The sequence below is a fragment of the Saccopteryx bilineata genome, chromosome 2 (genome assembly GCF_036850765.1).
Source record: "Saccopteryx bilineata isolate mSacBil1 chromosome 2, mSacBil1_pri_phased_curated, whole genome shotgun sequence".
Classification (NCBI taxonomy): domain Eukaryota; kingdom Metazoa; phylum Chordata; class Mammalia; order Chiroptera; family Emballonuridae; genus Saccopteryx; species Saccopteryx bilineata.
In genome coordinates this window covers 89,392,798-89,418,855 of record NC_089491.1, presented here as the reverse complement: position 1 = coordinate 89,418,855, position 26,058 = coordinate 89,392,798, and the positions used below count along the sequence as shown (strand labels likewise).

Below are 26,058 nucleotides of genomic sequence, written 5' to 3'. Positions count from 1 at the left end.
ATGATTAGTGATGTGACTTCTAATCAGGAAGGTGAGTAAGCATTTAAAGGTTACACAGACATAACAGGTAAGAAAGATGACCCATTATCTTAGAAAATTGGTATGTAGCAATTTTCTATGGGATGAAATAAAGTTTATTGTTGGAAATATGTATAATTTAGAATTTAAATCTCTGCCTCAAATTCTTTGTAAAATAATGTGGTTAGAAAAGGAATGTACTAAAAGAAATTAACATATGTCTGGTTTATGGTGTGTCATACTTTTTTTTCAGAGTTTGCTATGGAATCTTTAATTGATGAAGAAAATAAAGAAATTAAAGATAATTCAGCTAAGGACAAAAATAACAATTTTAAAGATGTAAAAGAATGTAAGTCTTTAAAGTTAATAGCAATACATATACAAAAGCTGATTATGTTGGTTTGATTTTAAAACTATAACCGTATAGTTTTTAAAACTATAATTGTTTGTCTTATAAATAAAAATATTTCAGTGTGTAAAATAAAATTTTTATTTTTTGAAATTTTTTCATGAGATATTATGAAGTTTAACAAGTTTCTCTTGGTAATTGTGTATAATTAACATAGGCTTCATTGTAGCATTATGGTTATTTATTCATGTGAGTAACCATTGAGTTTATTCACCATCCCTCATAGTGGCTTTCTTTCCATGTTCTTATAAGGTCCAGCATTCTAAAAAGTGAAAAGTTTGTAAGAAACTATTAAAACTTTTTTAAAATTAACATTAAATTTAGTTATATTGGGTTCTTTATTAATATTAATCGAAGGATAAACAGAAATACATATAAACTCAAGTACTTTGAAAACTATAATCCATAAGTTGTATTTTTATTTTTTCTTTGATGAATTGTTATCTCTTTCTCATATGTAAAAAAAAAAATCAACAACAACAAAAAAACCCTGGATGCTCAGAGAGGTGAATGGCCAGGTTTCACAGCAACCAAGGAGCAGAGTCAGGGGTGGTGGCAGATCTGCCACCACCACGCTGCCTCTACAATGTGTGAGATGGTGCAATCGTTTTGTTTTCAGGATGTGCCTCTATTTGCATTAGCCAGACAGAAATAAATCAAGAACTTGATGATTACTTTGATTAAAGCAATAAATCTTTCTTACACGCACACATTTATAAAAAAAATAAGTGGAATCATAATAAAGAATTGTATTGTGACTGACTTTTCTTATATAACAACACTGGAACTCTTTTCCCATTTACCTCATTGTTTTTAATGGACACATAATATTGCATAAAATGATGTTCTGTCATTTATCCACTATCTTATAAAGACATATATACATTTAGTGCATTGTACAGTCTTCTCATACATTCTTGGATATATCTCTCTTTGGATAGATATGAAGCACTATTATTACTGCATAAAGAATAAATCCTTTAAAATATTGATAGATACCACCACATTACCTTGCAAAAAGGGCCTACTAATTTGCATACCCCAAGAATGCTCCACAATCTCATCTACAATAAACATTGTTAATCGTTTCATGAATAAGCGAGAAATTTTCATTAGTGTTTTAATTTGTACGATGATTACTTGTGAAGTTGAGTAACTTTCTCCTGTATTGGGCATTTAATTTCTACTTTTGTGATTTGTCTGTTTTGATCTTTGGTCCATTTTTCTATTAGATTGTATTTTCATTTATTTGTAAGGGCTCTTTTTTTATTTAGTATATTGATAATTTCTTTATGGTAAAAGTAACAAGTATTTTCTCCCAGGCTGTTGTTTATCTTTAAACCTGTTTATGTATCTTAATAAAAGAGAAAATTTTAAACTTTATAAAATTATTTTTATTAATTTATAATTTCTATTTTTTATATCTTGCTTAGATAGAACTTAAGCCAATTAGATATTAAATTACTAGTTTTCTTAAGTTTTATATTTTTGTTTTTACTTCTTAGATTTTAAATCCAATTATTTTTATATATGGCATGAAAAGTATTAAAAGTTTATATAATATTTTTCAAGGAGAATTGATGAATTTCTAACAATTTCCTACTGATGTGAAACTTGCATTTAATTTTATCTAAATTCGCATATGTTTAGACAGCCATCTTTATTGGATTTATTTGACTCTGATGGAGTAGAAACACCCATTAGTTTGAATTATAACGAATCCCACTGACTACTCTTAGGAGCAGGATTCTTTTTGCGAATATGAATATAGATATGAGACCTTGATTGTTATTGAAGTATATGCTTCTTTTTTTTTAACAGAGACAGAGAGAGAGTCAGAGAAAGGGATAGACAGGGACAGACAGACAGGAATGGAGAGAGATGAGAAGCATCAATCATCAGTTTTTCGTTGCAACACCTTAGTTGTTCATTGATTGCTTTCTCATACGTGCCTTGACCGTGGGCCTTCAGCAGACCTAGTAACCCCTTGCTTGAGCCAGCGACCTTGGGTCCAAGCTGGTGAGCTTTGCTCAAACCAGATGAGCCTGTGCTCAAGTTGGTGACCTCAGAGTCTCTAACCTGGGTCCTCTGCATCCCAGTCCGACGCTCTATCCACTGTGCCACTACCTACCTGGTCAGGCGAAGTATATGCTTTTTAAGCTGAACTGTTCCATAGTCCAACAAAGAATTCAAGGGCAAATAAATGCTTCTTACTTAGCTTTTTGATAAAGTCAATACAGTGATAACATTATATATCTACAAATCTACTTTGGCACCTATTATACTCTAAATATATTTTTCCATAAAATCCTCAATAATTTTTTTTAGAAAGAGTCATTTAGCAAAAAGATACTAATTTAGTTTTTTTACCCCATGAATTTAATTTTGACCTGTACCCTTCCTGATGAAGAATGTCTCAAATACTTTATTATTATTATTATTATTATTAATATTAATATTTTGCAAGAGTTGGGGGCAGAGAGAGATTGAGAAAGAAACAGAAAGGGAGAGAGATGAGAAACATCAATTCATAGTTGCATCACTTTAGTTGTTCATTGATTGTTTCTCATACGTGCCTTGACCCGGGAGCTCAAGCCGAGCCTGTGACCCCTTTGCTCAGGCCAGCAACCACAGGATCATGTCGATGATCCCATGCTCAAGCTGGTGACCTCATGTTCAAGCTGGCAGTGAGCTCATGCTCACGCATGTAACCTCGGGGTTTCAACCTTGACACCTCAGCATCCCAGGTAGACACTCTATCCACTGCAACACCACTAGTCAGGCTTATTATTCTGTTTTTGAAATTACTCATTGTATATTTTTTAATAAGATGAGGAGAAATGTAAAGGAACAAAAATGACTTAGTTAGCAGCTGAAAACTTTTGTCTTACGTTTTTAGATGTGTTCACAACACAAAATCCAAATGGCACGGAGTCTGAAATATCTGTTAAAGCAACAACTGATTTGAACATTGCACTAAAAAACTGTAAGTACCGAAAGGCACCGTTGCAAATAAGGAAAGCCTTTAAAACAAGATTTTAAACAGCACCAGAGAGTATTGGGTAGGAAAATGATCTTAGTGGAGCTAATGTCAGGAATCTTAGTTTCTAAATAAGGAGAGTCCTTTTCTTGATTGCACTGATAAATTCAGAAAGTGAGGAGGTTCTTATATTTCTTAGACTCATATTTTTGGTTTGCATGGAAATTAAAAATTAAACTAAACTTAGTATTTCTTAGCCCCACATTTTTGCTCCTTTCTGCTTTATACTTTCAGTTTCAAACAATAGTTCCTTTTTGCACCTTTCCACCAAGTATAACTATTTGATAGATGACTGTGAAGCCATTAAAAGTCTCCAAAATACATATAATACATCTTTTACCTTAGCATATGACAGCTCACATCTATAAAACACACAAGCACAAAACAGCATACAAAGAAAAGAGGAAGAAATCAAATAGGAGAGAATGTTTCTCAATAATTTCAATATTAGTAAAAGACAGACTCAGTAAGCCTAATAATTAATAAAGCTACTTGACAATTATGAAACTTTTGAGCAGTTTCAAACCTTGGGGCATAAATGAGACAGGGATATTTCAAGGGCATACATTGATTAGCTGACTCGTGGGAATTTTGCTTGTACAACTCAAGCAAATAACCTCTTGAGTTGTTTGGAACAAGACAGTCTGTTTAAGAAAACAGACCATGTACCTCAAATTCCTTTAGGATAGTGATTCTCAAACTTTTTCATCTCATGCTACACAAACTAATTACTAAAATTCTACAGCACACCAAAAATATATTTTTTGCCAATCTGACAAAAAAAAAGGTCTAATTTTGATTCATTCATACTGGATAGGCTATTGTTGTGCCAGCTATTGTCTTTTTTTTTTTAATTTGACAATCTAAGAGAAAAGAGCTTGGTGCCCCTGACTAAATAGTCAGGTATTGCATGCTTTAAAATTTCTTGCGGCAGACAGGTGTGCCTCTTGTGGTACACCTGTTGAAAATCACTGCCTTAAAAGATAGTTTATTGAGAACCCATAGAAGAGATTCCAAAACCCTAACTTATATTTCCATAATTCAGGTCCACAAAGGGTTGTCAGAGAAAGTTGGATTGGAATAAGTTGTTGCCATTTTAAACGGGGCTCTGACAGAGGGAGACGTGCTGACACAAATGGGACAATTCAAGAGGAGCATGCCTCTGAAGGAAATTGAAATCTCCAGAATAATTTTGAATAGCAATTCTGTTAGTCCCTCACATTCTGAGGGAAAGTAGCTGAAGCCAGCCAGACACTTTCTCCAAAACAGAGTAAGAAGGTTGCACAGCAGAGCTAAAGGATTTCTGACCAATTATTGTAGTCCTGCCTGAATGTATCAACTCCAGGAACATTCTCTTTTCCATCTTTTCCTGCCCCCAGGACACCTGTAATGGTGCTGCCTGTTGACTCAGTCTGAGTTTATTGTGCCTCTGGGTAGAGCTCCTCCTGCAGTGGGATTGCCTGTACTGCAAGTGGAACCTCACTGAGTCCCGTTCTAAGCAAAGTTAACCAAAACTTCCTGCCAGTTTCATTGGGGGGAGAGGGGGGAGGAATATGGTCCTCCAGTCACAGCTGTCTCTGAATACACTTACAGACATACTTCCAGATGGACACATTATAGACTGAGAGATGTACCAAATCAGGCCTGAAAATCCTTGATTGGTAGCCCAAATCTTTATACCCAAAACTCTGTTTTGAGTAGCAAACAGGCATATGCTTTATGTATGAAACTGATGCTGCCTCCCTTTTTATGTCCCTATGGTGAACAGCAACCATCCTGGACTGATAGTATCACTTCAAGGCTTATGCAAGAACAATCTGAGACCACCTGTCTAATCCAGACCTTCCTTACCTTTAGAGGAAGCTGTTGGCCTCATGACCCCAGATTCTCCCCTCTCTTCCCAATCATAAGCATAACTCAGGCAAAACTTTGTTATTTTTCTTTCCCCTCCTCTAAGTTATCTAAAAAAATTGTCAACATCTTTCTGGGTTTTTTTCTCCCCCTCTCTCCTTTTCTCTGTTACACTTTTTAGCTTAAAAATATATGCCTAATCACAGATGTCAATATTTTCATATGCTGATAATCCATTATCCATCTTCCTAGATAAACTCGTCAACAAAACAACTATATCACCTACTGGAAAGCCCAGTGAAGACTCTTCTGGAAAAAAAACTCAAAGTATTAAAGTTAATACAATGTAGTCAGTCCTGGAGCATATTATTATAGGAGTAAAAATTTAAGTTTCACTACTCTGGGTATTTCATCAAATAACAGCATGCTTAAAGAATTTGTACTGCCTCAATTTAAAATCACCACAATCTTTTAAACTATGAAAATCTAAGGGTTAATTTCCAAATGTATTTGATAAGGGGTAGAAAGTGAGCTTTTTTCTTTTTTTTCATTTTTTTTTTTTTCATTTTTCTGAAGCTGGAAACGGGGAGAGACAGACAGACTCCTGCATGCGCCCGACCGGGATCCACCCGGCACGCCCACCAGGGGCGAGGCTCTGCCCACCAGGGGGCGATGCTCTGCCTATCCTGGGCGTCGCCATGTTGCGACCAGAGCCACTCCAGCGCCTGGGGCAGAGGCCACAGAGCCATCCCCAGCGCCCGGGCCATCTTTGCTCCAATGGAGCCTCGGCTGCGGGAGGGGAAGAGACAGAGAGGGAAAGCGTGGCAGAGGGGTGGAGAAGCAAATGGGCGCTTCTCCTGTGTGCCCTGGCCGGGAATCGAACCCGGGTCCTCCGCACGCTAGGCCGACGCTCTACCGCTGAGCCAACCGGCCAGGGCGAGCTTTTTTCTTTTAATGAAATATATTAAATTTACATTTATACATATATTTATGTTAAATATAAATTTATATCTAACTTTACTATATATAATATATGTTATAAATTTATATATAACTTTGCTATATATGTAATATATTTATATAAAATATATAATTAATACATATATTTAAGAGATATATGTTTAAATACAAACATATTTAACATAAATATATGTATAAATGTAAATACACAAATATATGTTTAAATATAAATTTATATTTATATAAATATTTAATACATGTTAATATAACTTTTAATAATTTGTATGATGAAATTTCTACCTGCTTGAAGAATAATCTTTTCTCTATATAGAGTCAATTATTAGTGCTTCCTAAGGTTATTTGGGGGGGGAGGGGAGTTGGAAGTAAGAGGTTGCAAAATCAAAATCATCATGTTGCTTTTCTACCAAGAATATTGTTCCTTATAAAATGTCTGTGAAACCATAATAGCCCAGGATGGCTCTCCTCTAAGGTATTGAATGTGTGGTCTAACTGAGGATAATGAACCTGCCATCACATGAAACTCTCATTCTCTCCAGTTCATGCAATACAAGTATGTTTCTAATGTAATTACTCTAAATTCACCTGCATCTTTAATACTACTAAAAATAAAAACCTTATTCAGTTGTTTGATATATTTAAAATAGAAATCTGATTATCTTGGTATTGCCCTTTTTTGAGATCTTTAAACATTTACAATAAAGTTTTAATTTATTAAAAGTAAATAAAGAAAAAAATACTAAAGAATTCTCTGGAAAAAATATTCAAAATATTAAAGTTAAAACACTGTAGTCATATCTGGAGCATATCATTACAGGAGTAAAAATTTAAGTTTCACTACTTAATTGAGGTCACACTGTAACTTCTAACTAGCCATTCAAGTTTGAAATGACCTGACCATTAAAGAACTTCTCAGTCTCATCTCTGGTCACGTGCTCCATCCACAGTCTTCATTCCAGACTGCCCGCCGCCCCAAGAGCTCCCAGCCCCCTTGTGATTCTGAGCATGCTCACAGTGGAATGGCTTACCCTCACCTTGTTTGCCAGGCAGACAATACCTAGTCCTCTGTGCCTACATACAAGCATCATCTCCCTTTTGAAGAGTTTCCAGCTTTTGCAAATTGATTTTGGTCCCTCCATGCCTACCACCTGTGCATTTCCTTTAAAGTCCTCCTTATCCCACAAATATTTAATAGTGATTCTTGTCCATTTTCAAAATCATGCTCCTTGAGCATTAAGATCATCCTGTGATTAATCTAACAAACCAATAAATGAATATTCTATCACAAACTTACTAAAGCCAAATTATCTTATTCTGTCATCCTGTTCTATTTTATTTTTTAAACAGGAACCCATGGTCCAAATGAGCCTGCATTTTGGACAGGATTAGCTAAAGGTAAACTCATAGTAGTTAGGTAACTGGGAAAATGTTTTATTGTTCTAGAGTCTCTTGTAAGAAAGCCGACATCAGTGTAAATAGTTCTAATATTAAAAATTAATGTCAACATTTTATTGCCATATCACATGTAATAGCAAATGCAAAACACACCCAGAAGGCTGATCAAGTGTTTCACATTTACTAATTATTCCCTGGCCAAAGTTTTATGCTCCTACACATGTTGCCATCAATTTATTTATGATTAAAAATTTTAAATAAGGCCCGGCCCTTGCCCAGTATAGTCCCTCTTTGTGTTAGGAGCAGTAAACACATAGGCACATGGAGACGCATGAATAAATGCAAAGCATGTATCAATATATATATATTTATAAAGTTAATGTATATATCATAAATGTATAAACATGTATTATAAATAAAACAAACACATCACATGTTTATGCATGTATAAATATTATGTAAATACCAAAGATACATGCACATGTAAATGTAATATCACACACATAGATGCATGCATTATAAATATAAAATATATATCATAGTCAGCCAATCTTCATTATTTGCATATTCTGTGTTTGAAAATGTTCTAACATCTAAGATTTGTAATGCCCCTAATGATACCTGAAGCATTTCCTAGTCATGTGCAGACATGCTCAGAGCAGCAAAAAAGGTTAACTGTCTATTTATTGTTTATGTTCCCAGCTGAGGTAGAGAAAGGCAACATCTGCCTCCTTTCCCAGCTATCATACTGCAAATAAAGTGTTGTTTTTGTGGTCTATTTAGTGCTATGTGTATTTTGTGTCTTCTGTTGGTGATTTTGCTATTTAAAATGGCCCCTAAGTATAACATTAAAGTGCTGGTTGTGCAAGACAGCTGTGATGTATCTTACAGAGAAAATGTGTGTTCAATAAGCTTTGTTAGGTGGGAGTTACAGTGCTGTTGGCTGTAATTTCAATTTAATGAATCAGCAATATACACTAAAATAAAGTATCTTTAAACATAAACACACATAACACAAGTTTTTGAATTGATTGGTTGATGAAAATGTTGTGACCTCCCAGGAACCTAAGCCTGCATTTCCCCTAGGATTATAAAAATAACTGCCATGAGTAATAAGAATTAACTGTATATATCACACACACGCACACACACACAATTTTAATAAGTAAATTTTTTTTACCATAACACCGATTTATTGTTTTAACAGCTTTAAATACAACATGGGAGAATGCAGACGCAAGAGATCAATTATTTCAACCAATTCCAAGTAAGAATAAAATACCTTAATTAAATGAATACGCAAACACTTGCACACATATTAGTATCAGTATGGTGTAAGGTTTATGTCAGAGGATAGGGTGGTGGCTAACATTGTATTAGGAGGACATTTATTTAGGAAAGTTATGGTTTTTCAGCACTGTTCTCCAGTTACCATATTGCAGGTGACTATTTCCATCTTCCTGTTTTGTGACTTCTGTTCCTGAAACAGATAAACCAAATGGAGGAGTAGGCAAATGAATAAAATATAGAATGCAGTTTGCTTTTTTAATTGATAGTCTTTGCTTTTAGAGTGGTTTTTTTAAGCTCACAGGAAAATTGAGCAGAAGTTAAGCAGTTCTCATATATTCCTCCTGCTCAGTTTCCTGGCATTGGTGTGGTACAGTTTTTAACATTTAGGAGCCAATATTGACACATTGTTATTAACTAAAGTCCATAGTTTACATTAGGGTCTACTCTTTGTGTAATGCAAATCTCTGAGTTTTGACAAATTCAAGTGTCACATGTCCATAAAGGATAGTTTCACTGCCCTAAAAATCCCCTGTGCTCCACCTCCCATCTCTTCCTAACCCCAGCTCCTGACAACCACTGACATTTTTATTGTCTCTATAGTTTTGGCCTTTCCAGCATGTCATATAGTTGAAATCATACTGCATGTAACCTTTTCAGACTGGTTTTTTCTGCTCAGTAATATACATGTAAGATTCCTCCATAGATTTTCATAGCTTGTATGTCTTTTCAACATTTAATAGTCCATTGTATGAATGTAGCAGTTTGTTTAGCCACTCACTTATTGAAGGACTTCTTGATTGCTTGCAAGTTTTGACAATAATGAATAAAGCTACTATAAACATCCATGTGGAGGTTTTTGTGTGGATATAAATTTTGAACTCATTTGGGTAAATAACCAAGGCTTGTGTTTGCTGGATTGTATGGTATGCCTATATTTAGCTTTGTAAGAAACTACTGAACTGTTTTCCAAAGTGGCTATACCATTCTGCATTCTCACCAGCAATGAATTGACAGAACTCTTGCTGCTGAATGCAGTAATTTTCACTAATGGATTAATTATAGTTATATGAGTAAAAGAACTTCTTATTTTAATGGAAAATTTCATGACAAGTCAACATACTAATGTCCCCCAAATCTCTGTCTTGCAAAGAAACCATCGGGAAAGAATTAGCATCTGGCACTGTATCTCAGGTCTGTCACACCAGTTCTGCACTGGACTTTCTGACAAGTACAGCTTCTTGTCTTGCAGTGCTTCAAGAAAATGGAGTGAGGTGTTTTTTTTATTTTTCTGAAGCGAGAAGCAGGGAGGCAGAGAAACAGACTCCTGTATGTGCCCAACCAAGATCCACCCAGCAAGCCCACTAGGGGGCAATGCTCTGCGCATCTGAGGTGTTGCTCCATTGCAACTGGAGCCATGCTAGCACCTGAGGTGGAAGCCATCAAGCCATCCTCAGCACCTGAGCCAACTTTGATACAATGGAACCTTGGCTGTAGGAAGTGAAGAGAAAGAGAGAGAGAAAGAGGGAAAGGGAGAGAGAGAAAGAAAGAAGAGGAGTTAGGGTGGAGAAATAGATGGGCACTTCTCCTGTATCCCCTGTCTGGGAATCGAACCCAGAACTTTCACACACCAGACTGATGCTCTACCACTGAGCCAACCGGCCAGGGCAAGGTATCTTTGTTTAGAAGAGCTATATATATGAATTGCAAATGCTTGGCCACTTAAGAAATATTTTGTCTTTTCAGGAAATTAAATTAAGCATGATTGGCTTTTTTTCACACACTGAACATATCCTAACTACATTCCAATTCTTTACAGGCATTATTATGTCAGTCCTCACAACAATAAAACCCAGTGAAAACTTGTAATTAGAGTTTTCGTAATATCCAGTGGTGAGGAATTCCAAACTCTTCTTCAGTTTGGACCATCACCTTGGCAAATAAAATGTACTATAGCCTGACCTGTGGTGGCGCAGTGGATAAAGCGTCGACCTGGAAATGCTGAGGTCGCTGGTTCGAAACCCTGGGCTTGCCTGGTCAAGGCACATATGGGAGTTGATGCTTCCAGCTCCTCCCCTTTCTCTCTCTCTCTCTGTCTCTCTCTCCTCTCTCTCTCTCTCTCTCCTCTCTAAAAATGAATAAATAAATAAATAAATGTATCTTAAAAAAATTAAAAAAAAAAAAAAGAGCTCCTTTAAAAAATGTACTATAAACACATTTCTTTACAAAAACCATTTTAAGGAGTATAGCTCATTTTAACATAGTTTGTTTGATTATTCTCAAAATAATCTGCCTCAAAGTCAAGATACCAGTCTTTGACAACTATATATATTCCACTCCACTTTGACAATTACAATTTGCTTTATTCAGAGAATAAGACATGGGCTTGTCATTGCTTATTACCAAAACATCAAACCTAAAAAATAATAGAAATCCTTGAAACTTTTGGGAAGATGTTGGGGGGAAGGGGAAAAAATATCAACATGGTCATTTAAAATCATCATTAAATGTCTATTAAGTCAGACATATATTTTAAAAATATAAAAACATTGACAGTAAAGATATATTTTCATTAACAGATTTAGTAAAAAGACTTTTGACATCTTTGGATCCAGACATGATTTTTATTCAATAACTTATTTTAGAAAGTTAAATAAGTTTCTTTTTATATATATATATATCATCAAGTACACTAGGATTGATCTCAGTAATAACATGGCAAATTCAGTTCTTAAGTCTCACGGAGAAAGCATCTGGTACACTATTAGCTTACAGTAAAAATCAAAGCATGCCCCAATAGTAGAATTGCATCTTTTTCTTTTGAAGGCTATATATAATTTCACATTTTTAATAGTAATCTTTTTAGAGTTTTAAACTGGTTTTTATTAGTCAGAGAGAAAGTCTGCTATATATTCACATTTTAGTATCAGCTTGAAACCAGACTTTGCCACTTACTAACTCTTAGCCATGGGCAAATTCATAAACTTCCTTAATCCTGTAAAATGCAGCTCGGGACAGCTTCCCCAGGATTGCTGTGAAGGTTAAATGAACCAACCAAGATGAGAGCACTTGGCCACACGGGGTCGCTGATAACCTTCTTTGCCTGAGAGTAGGGGAGTGAGCAGTGACTACTCCTGAGGGTAGAAGGCCTTTCTGCAGCGGCTTTGCACTCCTTTCTACCCCAGAAAAACATACTGAACACAAATACTCTTTTCCATTGCATTTTCTTTCTTTTCTCTCAGACTCTGATTTGAATGCTACAAATGAAGACAAAGTGGCAGGGGTATGGGACGATGCCAAGTTAAAATCAATGCTGGGCATCTCATTGGCGACCCTCTTCCTTTTCGTCATCCTCATGGCAGTATCTAGTGCCATGCTGTACAAACTGAAGACGAAGTAAGTCCTCAGACTTCTGGAATCTCTATAACATGCATGATGTGAAGCTCTCACCCACTTCTCTAGTAGATTGTCAGGAAAATGTGACTCACAAATTTATCGAGACAGAATTCAGTTGGCACTATTTTTCCTATTTAGAAAGAAGCCTGGGCTATCTCTCAGGAGATATTCTACTGGAACATTTTCCCAATATTTTAAATAATTGTCTGAAAATAGATATCATCCTAATCAACTGGAAAGTAGACAGAGAATCTGGATATGCATCCTTTTTTGATAGCCTTGGAACAGAAGGGCTGTGAACTCTTCTGAATAGCACATCTGCTTAGGATTTATCAGTTTTCATTCATTTACACAGCATTTTGCCAAGTTACCTTTACACTAGACAGAATTCAGACATTGTTTTAATTTTTGTGATGCCTTTTGAATTGCACTGCAAACATACACAATTAAAACAACTCTTGATATATGTTTATTTTTCAGTTATACAAAGAACTATGAGACACAATACTCCATCAACCCAGAGTTGGCATCCCTGTCTTATTTTCATCCAGCAGAAGGCGTATCAGACACATCTTTTTCTAAGAGTGCTGACAGCAACACATTTTTGGGTGGCGCTTCTTCAGAACAGAGAAGAACAGACATAAAGTCAAAATCTAGAATGATGGACATGATTTCCACAGCCTCAGATGATTACATGAGTGAGGAGTTTCCCGCTGATGAATAGACAACTTTAATTATTTTTGTCATAGAAAAATATATTTTTCTTTTTGACTCACATTAACATCATGACTTGGAAACTCTGCTGAGACATTTACATTTTTCTGGTGTCTTAGAAAGAAGACAGTCAATAAAAATTCTCTCAGCTATAAAAAATTATTTAATGGAAAAATTGAAAGGGAATAATTTAAGGGGTGGAAAACTCAAGTAAAAGTAATCCTAGAGAGTGACTTATGAAAATTATTCACTCTAGATTGTTTCACTTTTAAATTAGGAAAAATATCTATTTACCTTACCTGAGGGCATTTTGAGGACTTGCAGTGTAATCACCATGACAATGCCCCCTTCCCATCACCAAAGCAAAAAGAATACCTGTTTAGTTTTACTGTCAAAAGAGTTGTACCATATCAAGAGATGAAACTAAATTAATACTGAAGCCTCCTAGCATTCTTGAATTGTATCACAGTCAATATGAAAAAAAAAAAGATTATTTTCCCCCCATTTCTAAAGTATCCATAACGTTTGAGACATGGTATCCCAGAAGAAAAGAAAGGAAAAGGGGGTCCTGGCACATACTTTCTTAGAGGGTCTTTCCTTCTGTCTTTCCCCAAGCACCCAGGCTCATTATGCTCTACCTGGAGAAAAGCAAAGCATTTCAAAGACTAATTCAAGTTATTAGTGACTTATAAGGTCCTTCATCCTGGGAGTATATCAATTTATGCCAAAGACCAGTGGAATGGGGACATATATAAATATATTTTCCCTTTGATGAATTAGTTTTAACTGGAAAATTTTTAGGGACATGAATCAGGTGGATATAGGTGAATGTGTGGATGGGGAAGAGAAGGAGAACTTAGGACAGATTTCATTGCCCTCTTAAATATTCACCTACTTCATGCTGGGCATTTTGGTACATTCTATCACATTGAATTCTTCCACCCTAGGAAAGGCAGGTTGCTTTTACAACTCAAAGAACAAAAATGCAGGTAAGTCAGAAACCTTGCCTAAGATCACATTAGAGGCGACACTAAGATGTGAGTCCATCTGGAGGTTCTCGGCATGATCCATGGAGGTAAATAGTTAAACTTTTAACAAAAGTCAAAGGAGGTCTGCCGGTTACTTTTGTCATTTCCCATGCCCTCTGACAGCCCCAGAGGTGGGTGCCAGCATTAGTACTGCCAGTTCAGACCTCAGAAATGCAGTGGGAACTGAGTGAGGCAAGTGGTTGCAGCTGCTTCCAGGTACAGAGGCGCCATGTTGAGTCTGTGGGTGAGAAGGGACTTAGGGGAGGGGTGACTACTAAACATGCCCATTCTTGGGAGGTGCTGAGAATTTTCTTCATTGGAAATACGTGTAAGAGTCACCTTTTGAATTGTATAACTTGTCTAAGACTAAAGTACTGTAGAGTGAGAAAGTTAATCACTATAACATTGCTGTGGCTAAAATGGCTGAGAGAGATGGCTGTATTTTCTTAAATTGGCTTGCTGTCTCAGTTGGCACAGCTCGCAGAAGACCACTGTAAAGTATAGTCAGGAATTGGGGCAGTGCAGGACATGAAGAGAGTCAAATAGTCCTTACTGGTGACCAATTTCTTCTCTCTCTCCTGCTAGTCTAGAAGTGAGGAGATGGTTATTACAGTTGAGGCTGGGGGTAGGTTGGGGGGTAGGGGGCATAGTCTGCTCATTTGTTCCCTGCTCATCTTCTGTCCCATTGCTAAGCCTGCATTTCCCAACCCAATTCTCTGGGCCTCTGACTTGTTGTCCTTGAAAGGACATAAAACCCTCTTTAACATATGTATTTCTCACCATTCTGAAACACCCTCGTATTTCCTTTCTCTGATGCCAAGTTCGGCCTCAAAGAAGAATTTTAATGTTTTCCTCTACCTTAACTACTTCAGGGCAATTCCTACAGAATGACTGTTATGGGCAAGAGGAGAGCAAGCACTTGCCTTGGAACTAGCAAACAAGTTGTTCCAGAGTGCCCGGGAGTACACCTTTCCAGCCTCACACACGCGGGCGCTAGTCCTTATTTTTTCTTCCATGTTCTTCCTGAAGAAAGCGTGTTCTGAGATGTGCCCAACAATGAGGATACTCTGGGATACTGTTTAGGGGGCATTTTTCACAGGCCTTATAGGCAGTCACACAGTTTCTGAAACCCAGAGAGGGGTGCGTCCCAGTGATGTTCGGGAGATGGTTGGCGTGGGCTGGTTGCCTCAGAGCATGTATGTGTCTCTTGGGAAGGGAGAGGGTGCTCTGCACTAGGGCTAGTCACTGACTTCTCATTCTCCTTCCAAGAACTGATCTGTTAATAACAATGTCCTGTGTTTAAAGCTGAGTTTGGAAGAGTAAATGATAGGATGCTATTTATCCAGGGCATCCTGGAGCCTGCATTTTATCTTTTGTGATTTCTAAAGATAAAACAGAACTCATCTTTCATTAACAACACTAGGCGCAGCTATAGAAGAATTGGAAAGAATTGACAAAGAACTCAGATCAGTCAAGACCAAGGCTGAAGAAAAGCAGAAGAGGCCCCTGAGTTTACTTAAGCACTTGAAGAGCTATCCTGAAGCCCTCTGCTCTTGTTGAGTGACTCAACTATGAGACAAAATTATACTGGAAATAGTCTGCTTCCAAAGGAAAAGTGGAATGAACTGTCAAAGAACAAAGAGAGTCATCCTAGAAAGTACGTGATGGACCCCAAATGTCCAGGGACTGGTCTTGAATACGATTCCTTGCTCAATTATTCCACAGGGACATAGAGCATGTAGAGTCAAACAGGATGAGACTGAAACATGGCACTTCAGCCACTTGAAAAACTCTGCTACTGAAAATTGCCACACATTCCTGGAGAACCAAATATCTGTTTCACCAATAAGAATTAAAATAAACCTTCAAGATTCTGGTGAAGATGATCTTGTAATAGATGTGATTCCCATTATAACTGCTTCTAAGAACTCTAGACTTTGTAGAAGCTTCAAACATCAGAATAGGGATATAATGATACATAGAGCATCCCTAGAGGACAGAAATCTTTAAGTCAGTGGCACAGAAGAGGAAAAAATAGATAAAGCCCAACTAACCATACAAATAGATGCTAACAGTAACAAATTACAACCACTGCCTGACCAGGCAGTGGCGCAGTGGTGCAGTGGATAGAGCCTTGGACTCGGATGCGGAGGACCCAGGTTCGAGACCCTGCGGTCACCAGCTTGAGATGATCTGGCTTGAGCAAAAAGCTCACCAGCTTGGACCCAAGGTCACTGGTTCAAGCAAGGGGTTACTCGGTCTGCTGAAGGCCCATGGTCAAGGCACATATGAGAAAGCAATCAATAAACAACTAAGGTGTCACAATAAAAAACTGATGATTGATGCTTCTCATCTCTCTCCGTTCCTGTCTGTCCCTATCTATCCCTCTATCTGACTCTCTCTCTGTCCCTGTAAAAAAATAAAAATAAATAAATAAATAAAAAGACAACACTAAAATCAATCATGAAAACCTCACTAGATATTAAAAGTAATGTAAACTTGTATGGTGTTAAAAAACACATTTCAGAGATGGGAAGCTTTGGTGGTGAAACAAAGTATGTCTTTCACCACCAGGTGAAGAAACTGTAGCTTCTGCTTTGCTCAATGACAAAGAAATACAGAACAGAAAGCATAATAAAAGTTATCCAAAGAGCAAAAAACATGAAAAAACAATCTGATACAAAAAAGAAACTGCATGTCTATATTCACAAAGCGAACTCCAAATCTTTTTATCAAAATTTGATTTTTAAAACCCAGGTCCATGAGTTGAGTACCTATGTCTTCTTCTATGTAGTTAATTGTTTCAGGTCTTATGTTTAGATCTTTGATCCATTTTGAGTTAATTTTAGTACAGGGGGACAAACTGTAGTCCAGTTTCATTCTTTTGCATGTGGCTTTCCAGTTTTCCCAGCACTATTTATTGAAGAGGCTTTCTTTTCTCCATTGTGCGTTGTTGGCCCCTTTATCAAAAATTATTTGACTATATATATGTGGTTTTATTTCTGGACTTTCTATTCTGTTCCATTGGTCTGAGTGTCTATTTTTCTGCCAATACCATGCTGTTTTGATTGTCGTGGCCCTGTAATATAATTTGAAGTCAGGTACTGTAATGCCCCCAGCTTCATTCTTTTTCTTTAGGATTGCTTTGGCTATTCGAGGTTTTTTATAGTTCCATATAAATCTGATGATTTTTTTGTTCCATTTCTTTAAAAGAGCATTTTATGAATTTGACTCCACAGGCAAGAGAAGTGAAGGCAAAAATTAATGAATGGGACTACATCAGACTAAGAAGTTTTTGCTCAGCAAGAGAAACTGATAACAAAATAAACAGACAGCCAACTAAATGGGAAATGATATTTTCAAACAGCAGCTCAGATAAGGGCCTAATATCCAAAATATACAAAGAACTCATAAAACTCAACAACAAACAAACAATCCAATAAAAAAATGGGAAGAGGACATGAACAGACACTTCTCCCAGGAAGAAATACAAATGGCCAACAGATATATGAAAAGATGCTCATCTTCTTTAGTTATTAGAGAAATGCAAATCAAAACTGCAATGAGATACCACCTCACACCTGTTCGATTAGCTATTATTAGCAAGACAGGTAATAGCAAATGTTGGAGAGGCTGTGGAGAAAAAGGAACCCTCATACACTGTTGGTGGGAATGTAAAGTAGTACAACCATTATGGAAGAAAGTATGGTGGTTCCTCAAAAAACTGAAAATAGAACTACCTTTTGACCCAGCAATCCCTCTACTGAGTATATACCCCAAAAACTCAGAAACATTGATACATAAAGACACATGCAGCCCCATGTTTATTGCAGCATTGTTCACAGTGGCCAGGACATGGAAACAACCAAAAAGCCCATCAATAGATGACTGGATAAAGAAGATGTGGCACATATACACTATGGAATACTACTCAGTCATAAGAAATGATGACATCGGATCATTTACAGCAAAATGGTGGGATCTTGATAACATTATACGAAGTGAAATAAGTAAATCAGAAAAAACCAGGAACTGCATTATTCCATACATAGGTGGGACATAAAAGTGAGACCAAGAGACATTGATAAGAGTGTGGTGGTTATGGGGGGAGGGGGGAGAGGGAAAGGGAAAGGGAGAGGGGGAGGGGCACAAAGAAAACTAGATAGAAGGTGACAGAGGACAATCTGACTTTGGGTGATGGGTATGCAACATAATTGAATGACAAGATAACCTGGACATGTTATCTTTGAATATATGTATCCTGATTTATTGATGTCACCCCATTAAAAAAATAAAATTATAATAAAAAAATTTTTGATTTTGATAAGGAGTTTACTGAAGATGCTACTTCCTCTGATGCTGACGACACGAGGAAGGAACATCTTCAAATTTTCAATGAGTTCACAGAAAGTGAAGCTTAGAAGGGAGAGAATGCTAAGCAGGTTGGTCAGTTTTTTGTTTTCAATCTTTTTTTCTAAATCTATTTTCCATAAATACATATTCTCTATTGAATATATATATTGTGCAACTTGTGCATATAGTATATTCAAATATTTGTGATTGACAATATACAGGGTTAGGCAAAAGTATGTTTGCAGTTGTGAGTACATGGAACAGTTTGTTCCTATATAATTATTTATTAATTATTATATTACTTTTCATATAAAAAATTGAAAACCTACTTTTGCCCCATCCTGTATTGCAGTGATGGTCAACCTGGTCCCTACCACCCAGTAGTGGCCGTTCCAGCTTTCATGGTGGATGGTAACAGAGCAACCAAAGTATAAATAAAAAGATAGATTTAACTATAGTAAGTTATTTTATAAAGATTTATTCTGCCAAACTTAGCAAAAATCCAACATAAAGTACTTGGTAAGTAATTATTATTATATGCTTTAACTTGCTGTAACTCTGCTTTATAAATTTTATAAAGTAAAGTTACTTCCCTATTTTATAAATCACCATTACTGTGGAACCGGTGGGTGGTTAGAAAATTTTACAGAGATACAAAAGTGGGCAGTAGGTGTAAAAAGGTTGACTACCCTTGCTGTATAGGAATGAAAGGGAAAAAAACCTTGGTAATTAGCCTGCCAGTAACTTGCGGATTTGACAGTTTCCAGAGGCCATGGTATTACATACAGTAACTTCTAATTTTCCAACTTAAAGGAAACTTTTATGGGGACCTATATTGTCACATCAAATTATCCAAATTAAACTATATTCTGTGAATTATTTCATAACAAGTTGCCCAGTATTTTGTGCCTTGGATTGCTGTAGTTTGCCATGAAACATGCTAACTTTGCCTTTACTGTGCTGCAACTGGGTAATTTGTCACTTCTCCACACTAGGCTTCAGAAAAGCAAATGGAATGGATATGTTGTATTACCAAAACATTTCTGGACCAAAAGAGAGAATTGCACACACTTCCAAGTTTGATGTAAGTCATTTAGACTCAGTCTGCCTCCGTTTCCCTCTCTGGACATGTTTTGGTGCACACCTTGTTCTTTCTAGCATTAAGTATATTCTAGTACTTACGCCCTGTTACCCACCAGGGGATGCACATGGGCAGTCAGAAAATGGATTCTTACTTGTAAGCATTTTCCTTTATTTTTCCCCCATTATCTAATATTTTCATTTAAAAACAGATATATCATTATTGCATAGCTTTTTATCCACAAATTAATAGGTCATCCTCATATATGCAAATTCTGTATTTTCAAATTTACGTATTTGCTAGAATTAATTTGTAACCTCAAAATCAAGACTTGTGCTTTTGTGGTCCTTTGTAAACAAACATAGTGGAAAAATTTGAATTGCCTGGTGTGCACCTTCCCAGCAAAGGTTGAACAAGGCACCACTCACTGCCTTCTTGTTTCTGCTTTCATACTGATAAACAATGTCCTTTTCTCAGGACATTTTTTTTCACATTTATATATATATATTTTTTGTTCTTGATTTTACTGTTTAAAATGGCCCAGAAGTATTGTGCTAAGAACAAGGAGGCTGTGACATGCCTTAGAGAGAAAATGTGTGTGCCAGATACACCTCCTCTAGGCATGAGTCATAGTGCTGTTGAAACGAGTTCACAATTAATGATTCAGCAATAAATACTACACAAGGAGTCTTTAAATGGAAGCACACATCAAACAAGGTTATGTTATTGAATGGTTGACAAAAATGACACCCAAACCTAACCCCATACTTGCAAATAATTTGAACTTCTCATAATTTATATTATAAATGTTGAAGTTCTTGTATGACATAAAGAAATTGAAGAAACACTACAGTGAGTAGTATTCCTGTAACACTGTTATGTTAAAAAGTACTACTTAACACAAACTTCCTTTGCTCCAGTCTCTGTATTATTTGTACTTGAAACATACTGACAGCAGAGACCTCTGCATGACATAAAAAGAAATTATGCTTCCAAGCCACAAATAACCTGAATTTCAGTTTTCCACAGGATCATTGAGTGTCTTTGGCAAGTTGTTTAATTTCTCTGAGCTTCATTTTCTTTATCTGTGAAACGGAAAGTTGGGTGTCTATCTCAGGGTCAGATATATGGGTAATTACTGGTTTCTTTTCCCTTTTACCTTATGACAAAGTTTTACAGAAGCTAACATTATTTCCCTTTACTTGCAAATGCTGTGGTATTTATAATTTTCATTTGACTTTGCTATGTAACAGCCTCTCCCCAATTCTTATATTTAATCACTGGTTTCATCAGTGATTTTTTTCCTTAAAATAAATTTTCACAAATGGAAGTGACTGGGCAAAAGAAGATAATTTTAAAGATGTTAAAAGTATGTTGCATTTATAAGAGTAAAATTAAAAAATAAAAAAAGGTTGTTTCTATATTGCCTTCCAGAAGCTTTGAGACAATTTAGTCCTACACAGTATTTCAGGGGTCCTTTCCCACAAATCCTTGCCAACAATGGATAGTATAGATTTTAAAAACCTGTAAATCTGGATAAAATTTTATTTTCTTGTTTTATATTACACTTCTTTGGTTGCTAGTCAAGCTGAACATTCTTTCATATGTTCCCTTCTCTCCTTGTGCTGAATGTGGCTGTGGGATGTCTGATGACAGCCTGCCCTTTCTCCTTTTATGAGTCACCTTTGCCTGGTTACCTAAAGGATTCATTCTTTAACCCCAAATTCCAGTAATTTTGGTAGGCAATGTCTTATTGTTAGTTGTCTTATTATTAACATTTTTACTTGCCTACAAAGGATCATTTTCCCATGAGATTTAATTTTCTCTCTATTTCAAGATAATTTTTTTAAATTATAGTCTGAAATCATCGTTCCATTTTGTTATTTCAGCCTGTTTCTGGGAATACTCCAGTTATGTATGAATTGGATCATGTGTGGTATTTTTAAGTATAGTCAATTGCAAAGTGCCTCTGTGCAAAAGGAAAAGTGATGTTACAACAACATGAATTTTTTTTTTTTTTAGAGTGGAGAGGGAGAGACAGAGACAGAGAGAGAGAGAGAGAGAGAGAGAGAGGAGAGACAGAGAGATAGAAATGGGGGAGGAGCTGGAAGCATCAACTCCCATATGTGCCTTGACCAGGCAAGCCCAGGGTTTCGAACCGGTGACCTCAGCATTTCCAGGTCGACGCTTTATCCACTGTGCCACCACAGGTCAGGCACAACATGAATTTTTAAAATTATTTTTCTTTGTTGTGTGGCGATACTCTAGGTTACAACTAGTAATTCCTTCAGACCCAGCAGCAGGCAGTGCAGATCATGGCTGCCATTATGAGTGGACAAGCCTTCGCTACTGCCACATCAGAGCAGAAGAAAAATGCCTTTGCCTGTCCAGTCTTTCAGACCCCAAAGTCTCAGTGTAAAGCCAGGAGGCACGGCCAGGGCCAGCATCAGAGCAGCCCAGCCCATGCAGGTTCGCATTGGATTCGGACAGTCGGTAAAGAAACCATGGAGCCAAAAACTGGTGGGCCATAGTCTTTAATCTAGCTTGCACCCGGCGGGCAAGTAAAAATACACACTGGGCTCCAAAACCCAGTCACACTCAGTGCTCACAAAGCTATGACTTATCCGAGTTTCCTAGAATCAAAGGTTTCTAGCTCACCAGACTTATTCTCCTCAGTTCCCCATTTCCTTCCTTATCCCAGATACAAAGTCTACATAAACTGGCATCTCACTCAGCACTCCGCCATCTTGGCTGCTTCTCCTGGCCTCCTCCACGTGGCCTTTCTCTGTTCTCCTCTGCTCTCTCTTGCTAATCTCAGGAACCAAGAGCCCAAGCTCCCACTTCGTCCCCATTTTATAGTGTAGCAATCCAAACTCTTAATCCAATATACAAAACAGGGAAGTCTCTAATACAAAGTCACTTCTCTGAGGCATGATTGGATTGTACCGCCCTACATCAAAAAGGGTAGGAAAGGCTTAATCCCAAAACCAAGCCCCAGGCTAAAGGATTCTGCCTGCCTTTAGCCCACCCCAACACACATTAATATCACCTGGGCGATGGCCTCCTCATGTTATCTTTAACAAAGTGAGCATAATACATTTTATCTGCCCAACACTCAGGTGTGAGAAAAACCTTTTTTTTTTTTAATCCCTCATTTAAGAAATAGAATTTACCTGATTTTAGAAAATATTTCCAGCCCTGGCCAGTTGCCTTAGTGGTAGAGCATTGACCCCTCATGTGGAAGTCCCAGGTTCAATTCTCGGTCAGAGCAGAGAAGCGACCATCTGCTTCACACTCCCCCCCCACCCACCCTTTTCTCCTCCTATAGCCCTGGCTTGAATGGTTTGAGCAAGTTGGCCCCAGGGTGTTGAGGATAACTCCAAGGCCTCACCTTAGACACTAAAATTGCTTAGTTGCCAAGCAACAGAGCAGCAGCTCTAGATGGGCAGAGCATCGCCCAGTAGGAGGCTTGAGAGGTGGTCACAGCACATACAGGAGTCTGTTTCTCTGCCTCCCTGCCTCTCAATAAAAAAAGAAAAAAAAAATATTTTCTATAAAGTTCACAGTACCAAGTATAGTTGAGTAAATCACATGGAGCTTTACATGAAATAATATGATTAGCATGATATTTAGATCACTTTTGTGATTTATCCTTAAATGCTAAGCAATAAATGGTAGTATTTTGTGAGTATTCTTACATAAAGTAATTTGCTTTGTAAATGTATTCTTCTAGATTATACTGGGGTTGGTTATTGGAATTTTTTTTGTGTGTTTGCATTTTCTTTTCTTCAAGGAAAAATATATAGAAAAAGTGTGTGTAAAGGAAGTGTTGATAAATTTTGAATTGATGATTAAAATAAACTCTAATCATCTGAGGCTGTTATTAAAGTTTACTTTTTCTTTCTTTTTTTTTTTTTTTTTTTTTTGTTTTCTTGTTCATTGAAACGTCTTAGAAAACTCACATCAAAGAGCCTTCATAGGGATGTAGTTCTTTCAAGGGAAATCCCAACTGCAAATCCAAGCAGGTCACTCATTCCTGTGAGAAAGTATTGCTTCTTTTCCTGCAAGGGTATTGTGGGGCAGCTGTGTTAGGCTTGCTTGCTGGTGTACCAGCTGCAGGCACTTTGCTTGATTAGTGAGTGAGTACGTGGCAGAGGCCCGTGTGCATAGCCTATGTAAGGCTATGGATGCTTGGGCTCAAGAGAGATTAGAGTTGGGGGACTGTGGATGGCAGATTGCCTGGCTGCCACTGTGAGGGGCCATTTTGCTATTTGTTTGCCTGGGACGAAGTTTTCCCCTGCCTTTGTGCTTGTCCGCCACTGTGAGACTTTATTAGTTGTGAGACTTTTTTAAATGGAATGGCCCTATTGCTTTCTGACTCCACAGTCTATTTACCATCTGCCCAAGTCCAATGTGAACCTGCCTGGTCTCAGCCACCAGCATTACAGGTATGGTAACCTAAGTCTGAAGATCAGGATTTCATTTCTAATAACCATCATATCCTACACTGTTGGTCAAATAAGTTTGTAAACATGATATATATGTTTGCTCGCTTGTGACTTATAATGGGTGTGGGGGACAGGCTATAAGCAGGCCAGGTTGTTGTAGCCTGAGGTTTGGTTTTGGGACTAAGCTTTTCCCCACACCCTTGACTGATTGTATGATCTGGGTGGTGAACTCTCATGAGAAATCCAATTATGCCTTGGATAAGTGACTTTGTATCGGAGACTTCCTTGTTTGTATATTGGATTAAGGGATTTTGGTTTTCTACACTATAAAGTGGGACAGACCAGGAGCTCAGACACACAGTTCCTGCTATCACAATTGCAGGGGCTCCCCTGATCCCTTGCCCTTCATGGGAAGAGCTGGTTTTCTGCTTTTCCCTTGTCTTCTTTTGTGGTTTGCCTGTCTTGGTGAGACACCAATAAATAGGATGGCCCCCCATCCTCTGACTCTGCCATTTCTTTATCGTCTGCCCAAATCCAATGGGAACCTGCATGTGAATGGTCACGATGACGGCTCCTGGCCTTACAACTGGCGTAGTTTCCGGCAGGATTCAGAGATTGGTATGGAGCCACCACCCTTGATGGGTGGGATAGAGTACTGGTTGCTGCTCTGGCTCCCCATGGCTGTCCTTTTAGGGGCCATGGGCTACATGTTTTTTACTCAAGAGGAAACTGCCCGAGGTCAAAAGCTTCAGCATGAATTACAAACAGAACGGCAGAAAAGGCTGGAACTGGAGCGAGCACTGGAGAAGGAATTACGGGTTCGAGAGTTGCAGTTTACCTTGGAAGCTGAACATCTTCACCGGCAGTTGTTGGAGAAACAACTGCGGATTCAAGAGCTTGAGTCTCAGCTTCTGGCCTAAAGCCAGCAGCCACAGGAGCCTAAACGGTCACCAAAGGAGCAGCAGCATCCGTGCCGGTGGATTGGCTTTGAGTCAGCGGGAGCAGGCGCTTGCGACTCCTCTTCTGAGGATGAGAAGGCTCAGGCTGAAGCTGCCATACGCACACTGAGAGCCCGACCAGTTGTCGCCAAGAAGGTAAAAACCCAGCAACAAAGAGTCCTTCAGGGGCAGCCACAGCCTCCTGCCCAGGTAATGGAACACTCTGTGGTCCGGCCCTATACCCAGGCAGAGCTGATGGAGTTGGCACAATTTAGGCAGAAACCTACTGAATCCCTGGTAGCCTGGTTACTACGATTATGGGATATAGGGGTGGATGGCATCATGCTCTCCGGAACAGAGATGGAGAAATTGGCCGCCATTACCACACACTCTTCCTTGAGGCAGCGTCTTCAGAACTGCCATGGCAACCCAGGAGACCATACCCTATTAGAATGGGTGATGGCTGCCATTCGTATGGTCTGGCAGAATGCTGGAGAACTGCCGGGGGCAATGAGTCGGTGGCAGTGCTACAGTGAGTTAGTAAAGGTCCTTCGAGAACTAGGTATGAAGAATGCTGTTTTCAACCCTGGGTCTCGTGGGCCAGACGAAGAAGTGTTTACGGCCAAAATGAGGGAATTTGTCCTTGCTAGCGCCCCGTCAGCCCTTTTTGGGTCACTTGTGGCTATCTTGGGCCCCTATGTGGGGCAGCCCATCAATGCAGTTACACGGATGGTAGCAGATTTGGGAGAGCTGGAGGCCGCTCGGGATCATAAAGCAGTGAGGGCTGCTGCCTATGTTTCCCCCGCAACTAACAAGGGAAACGGGCCTGTAAAGGTTACCCGAACGCAGATGTGGGTAGACTTGATTGCGGCTGGAGCAGATAAGGGGAAATTGGATGGCCAGTCTAATAAAATTCTTTTGGAGCTTTGGCGGTAGCTTAAACCAGAACAGAAGTTCCAGCCACTGAGACGAAAGGCCCCAGCAGCTACCAATAAAACTTTTGGTGCGCGCACAGCTCGGTTACAAGATTATATGATAGAGACAGCCGAGGGAGAGGGGAACTCCCAAGACCCATTGTACCAGTTTGAATAGGAAAAAGGCCAAGGGACCCGTCTAACAGGG

The 26,058-nt window shown here is 38.1% G+C and overlaps 1 protein-coding gene across 1 annotated transcript; it reads left to right on the top strand.

Moving 5' to 3' along the window:
• EQTN (equatorin) lies at nucleotides 1-13,098 on the top strand. Its single transcript, XM_066254370.1, is given in 7 exon segments — nucleotides 1-31; nucleotides 272-367; nucleotides 3,327-3,413; nucleotides 7,644-7,691; nucleotides 8,899-8,958; nucleotides 12,221-12,374; nucleotides 12,855-13,098. Coding segments are annotated over 7 exon segments (720 nt in total).
• Nucleotides 13,099-26,058: the final 12,960 nt, after the last annotated feature.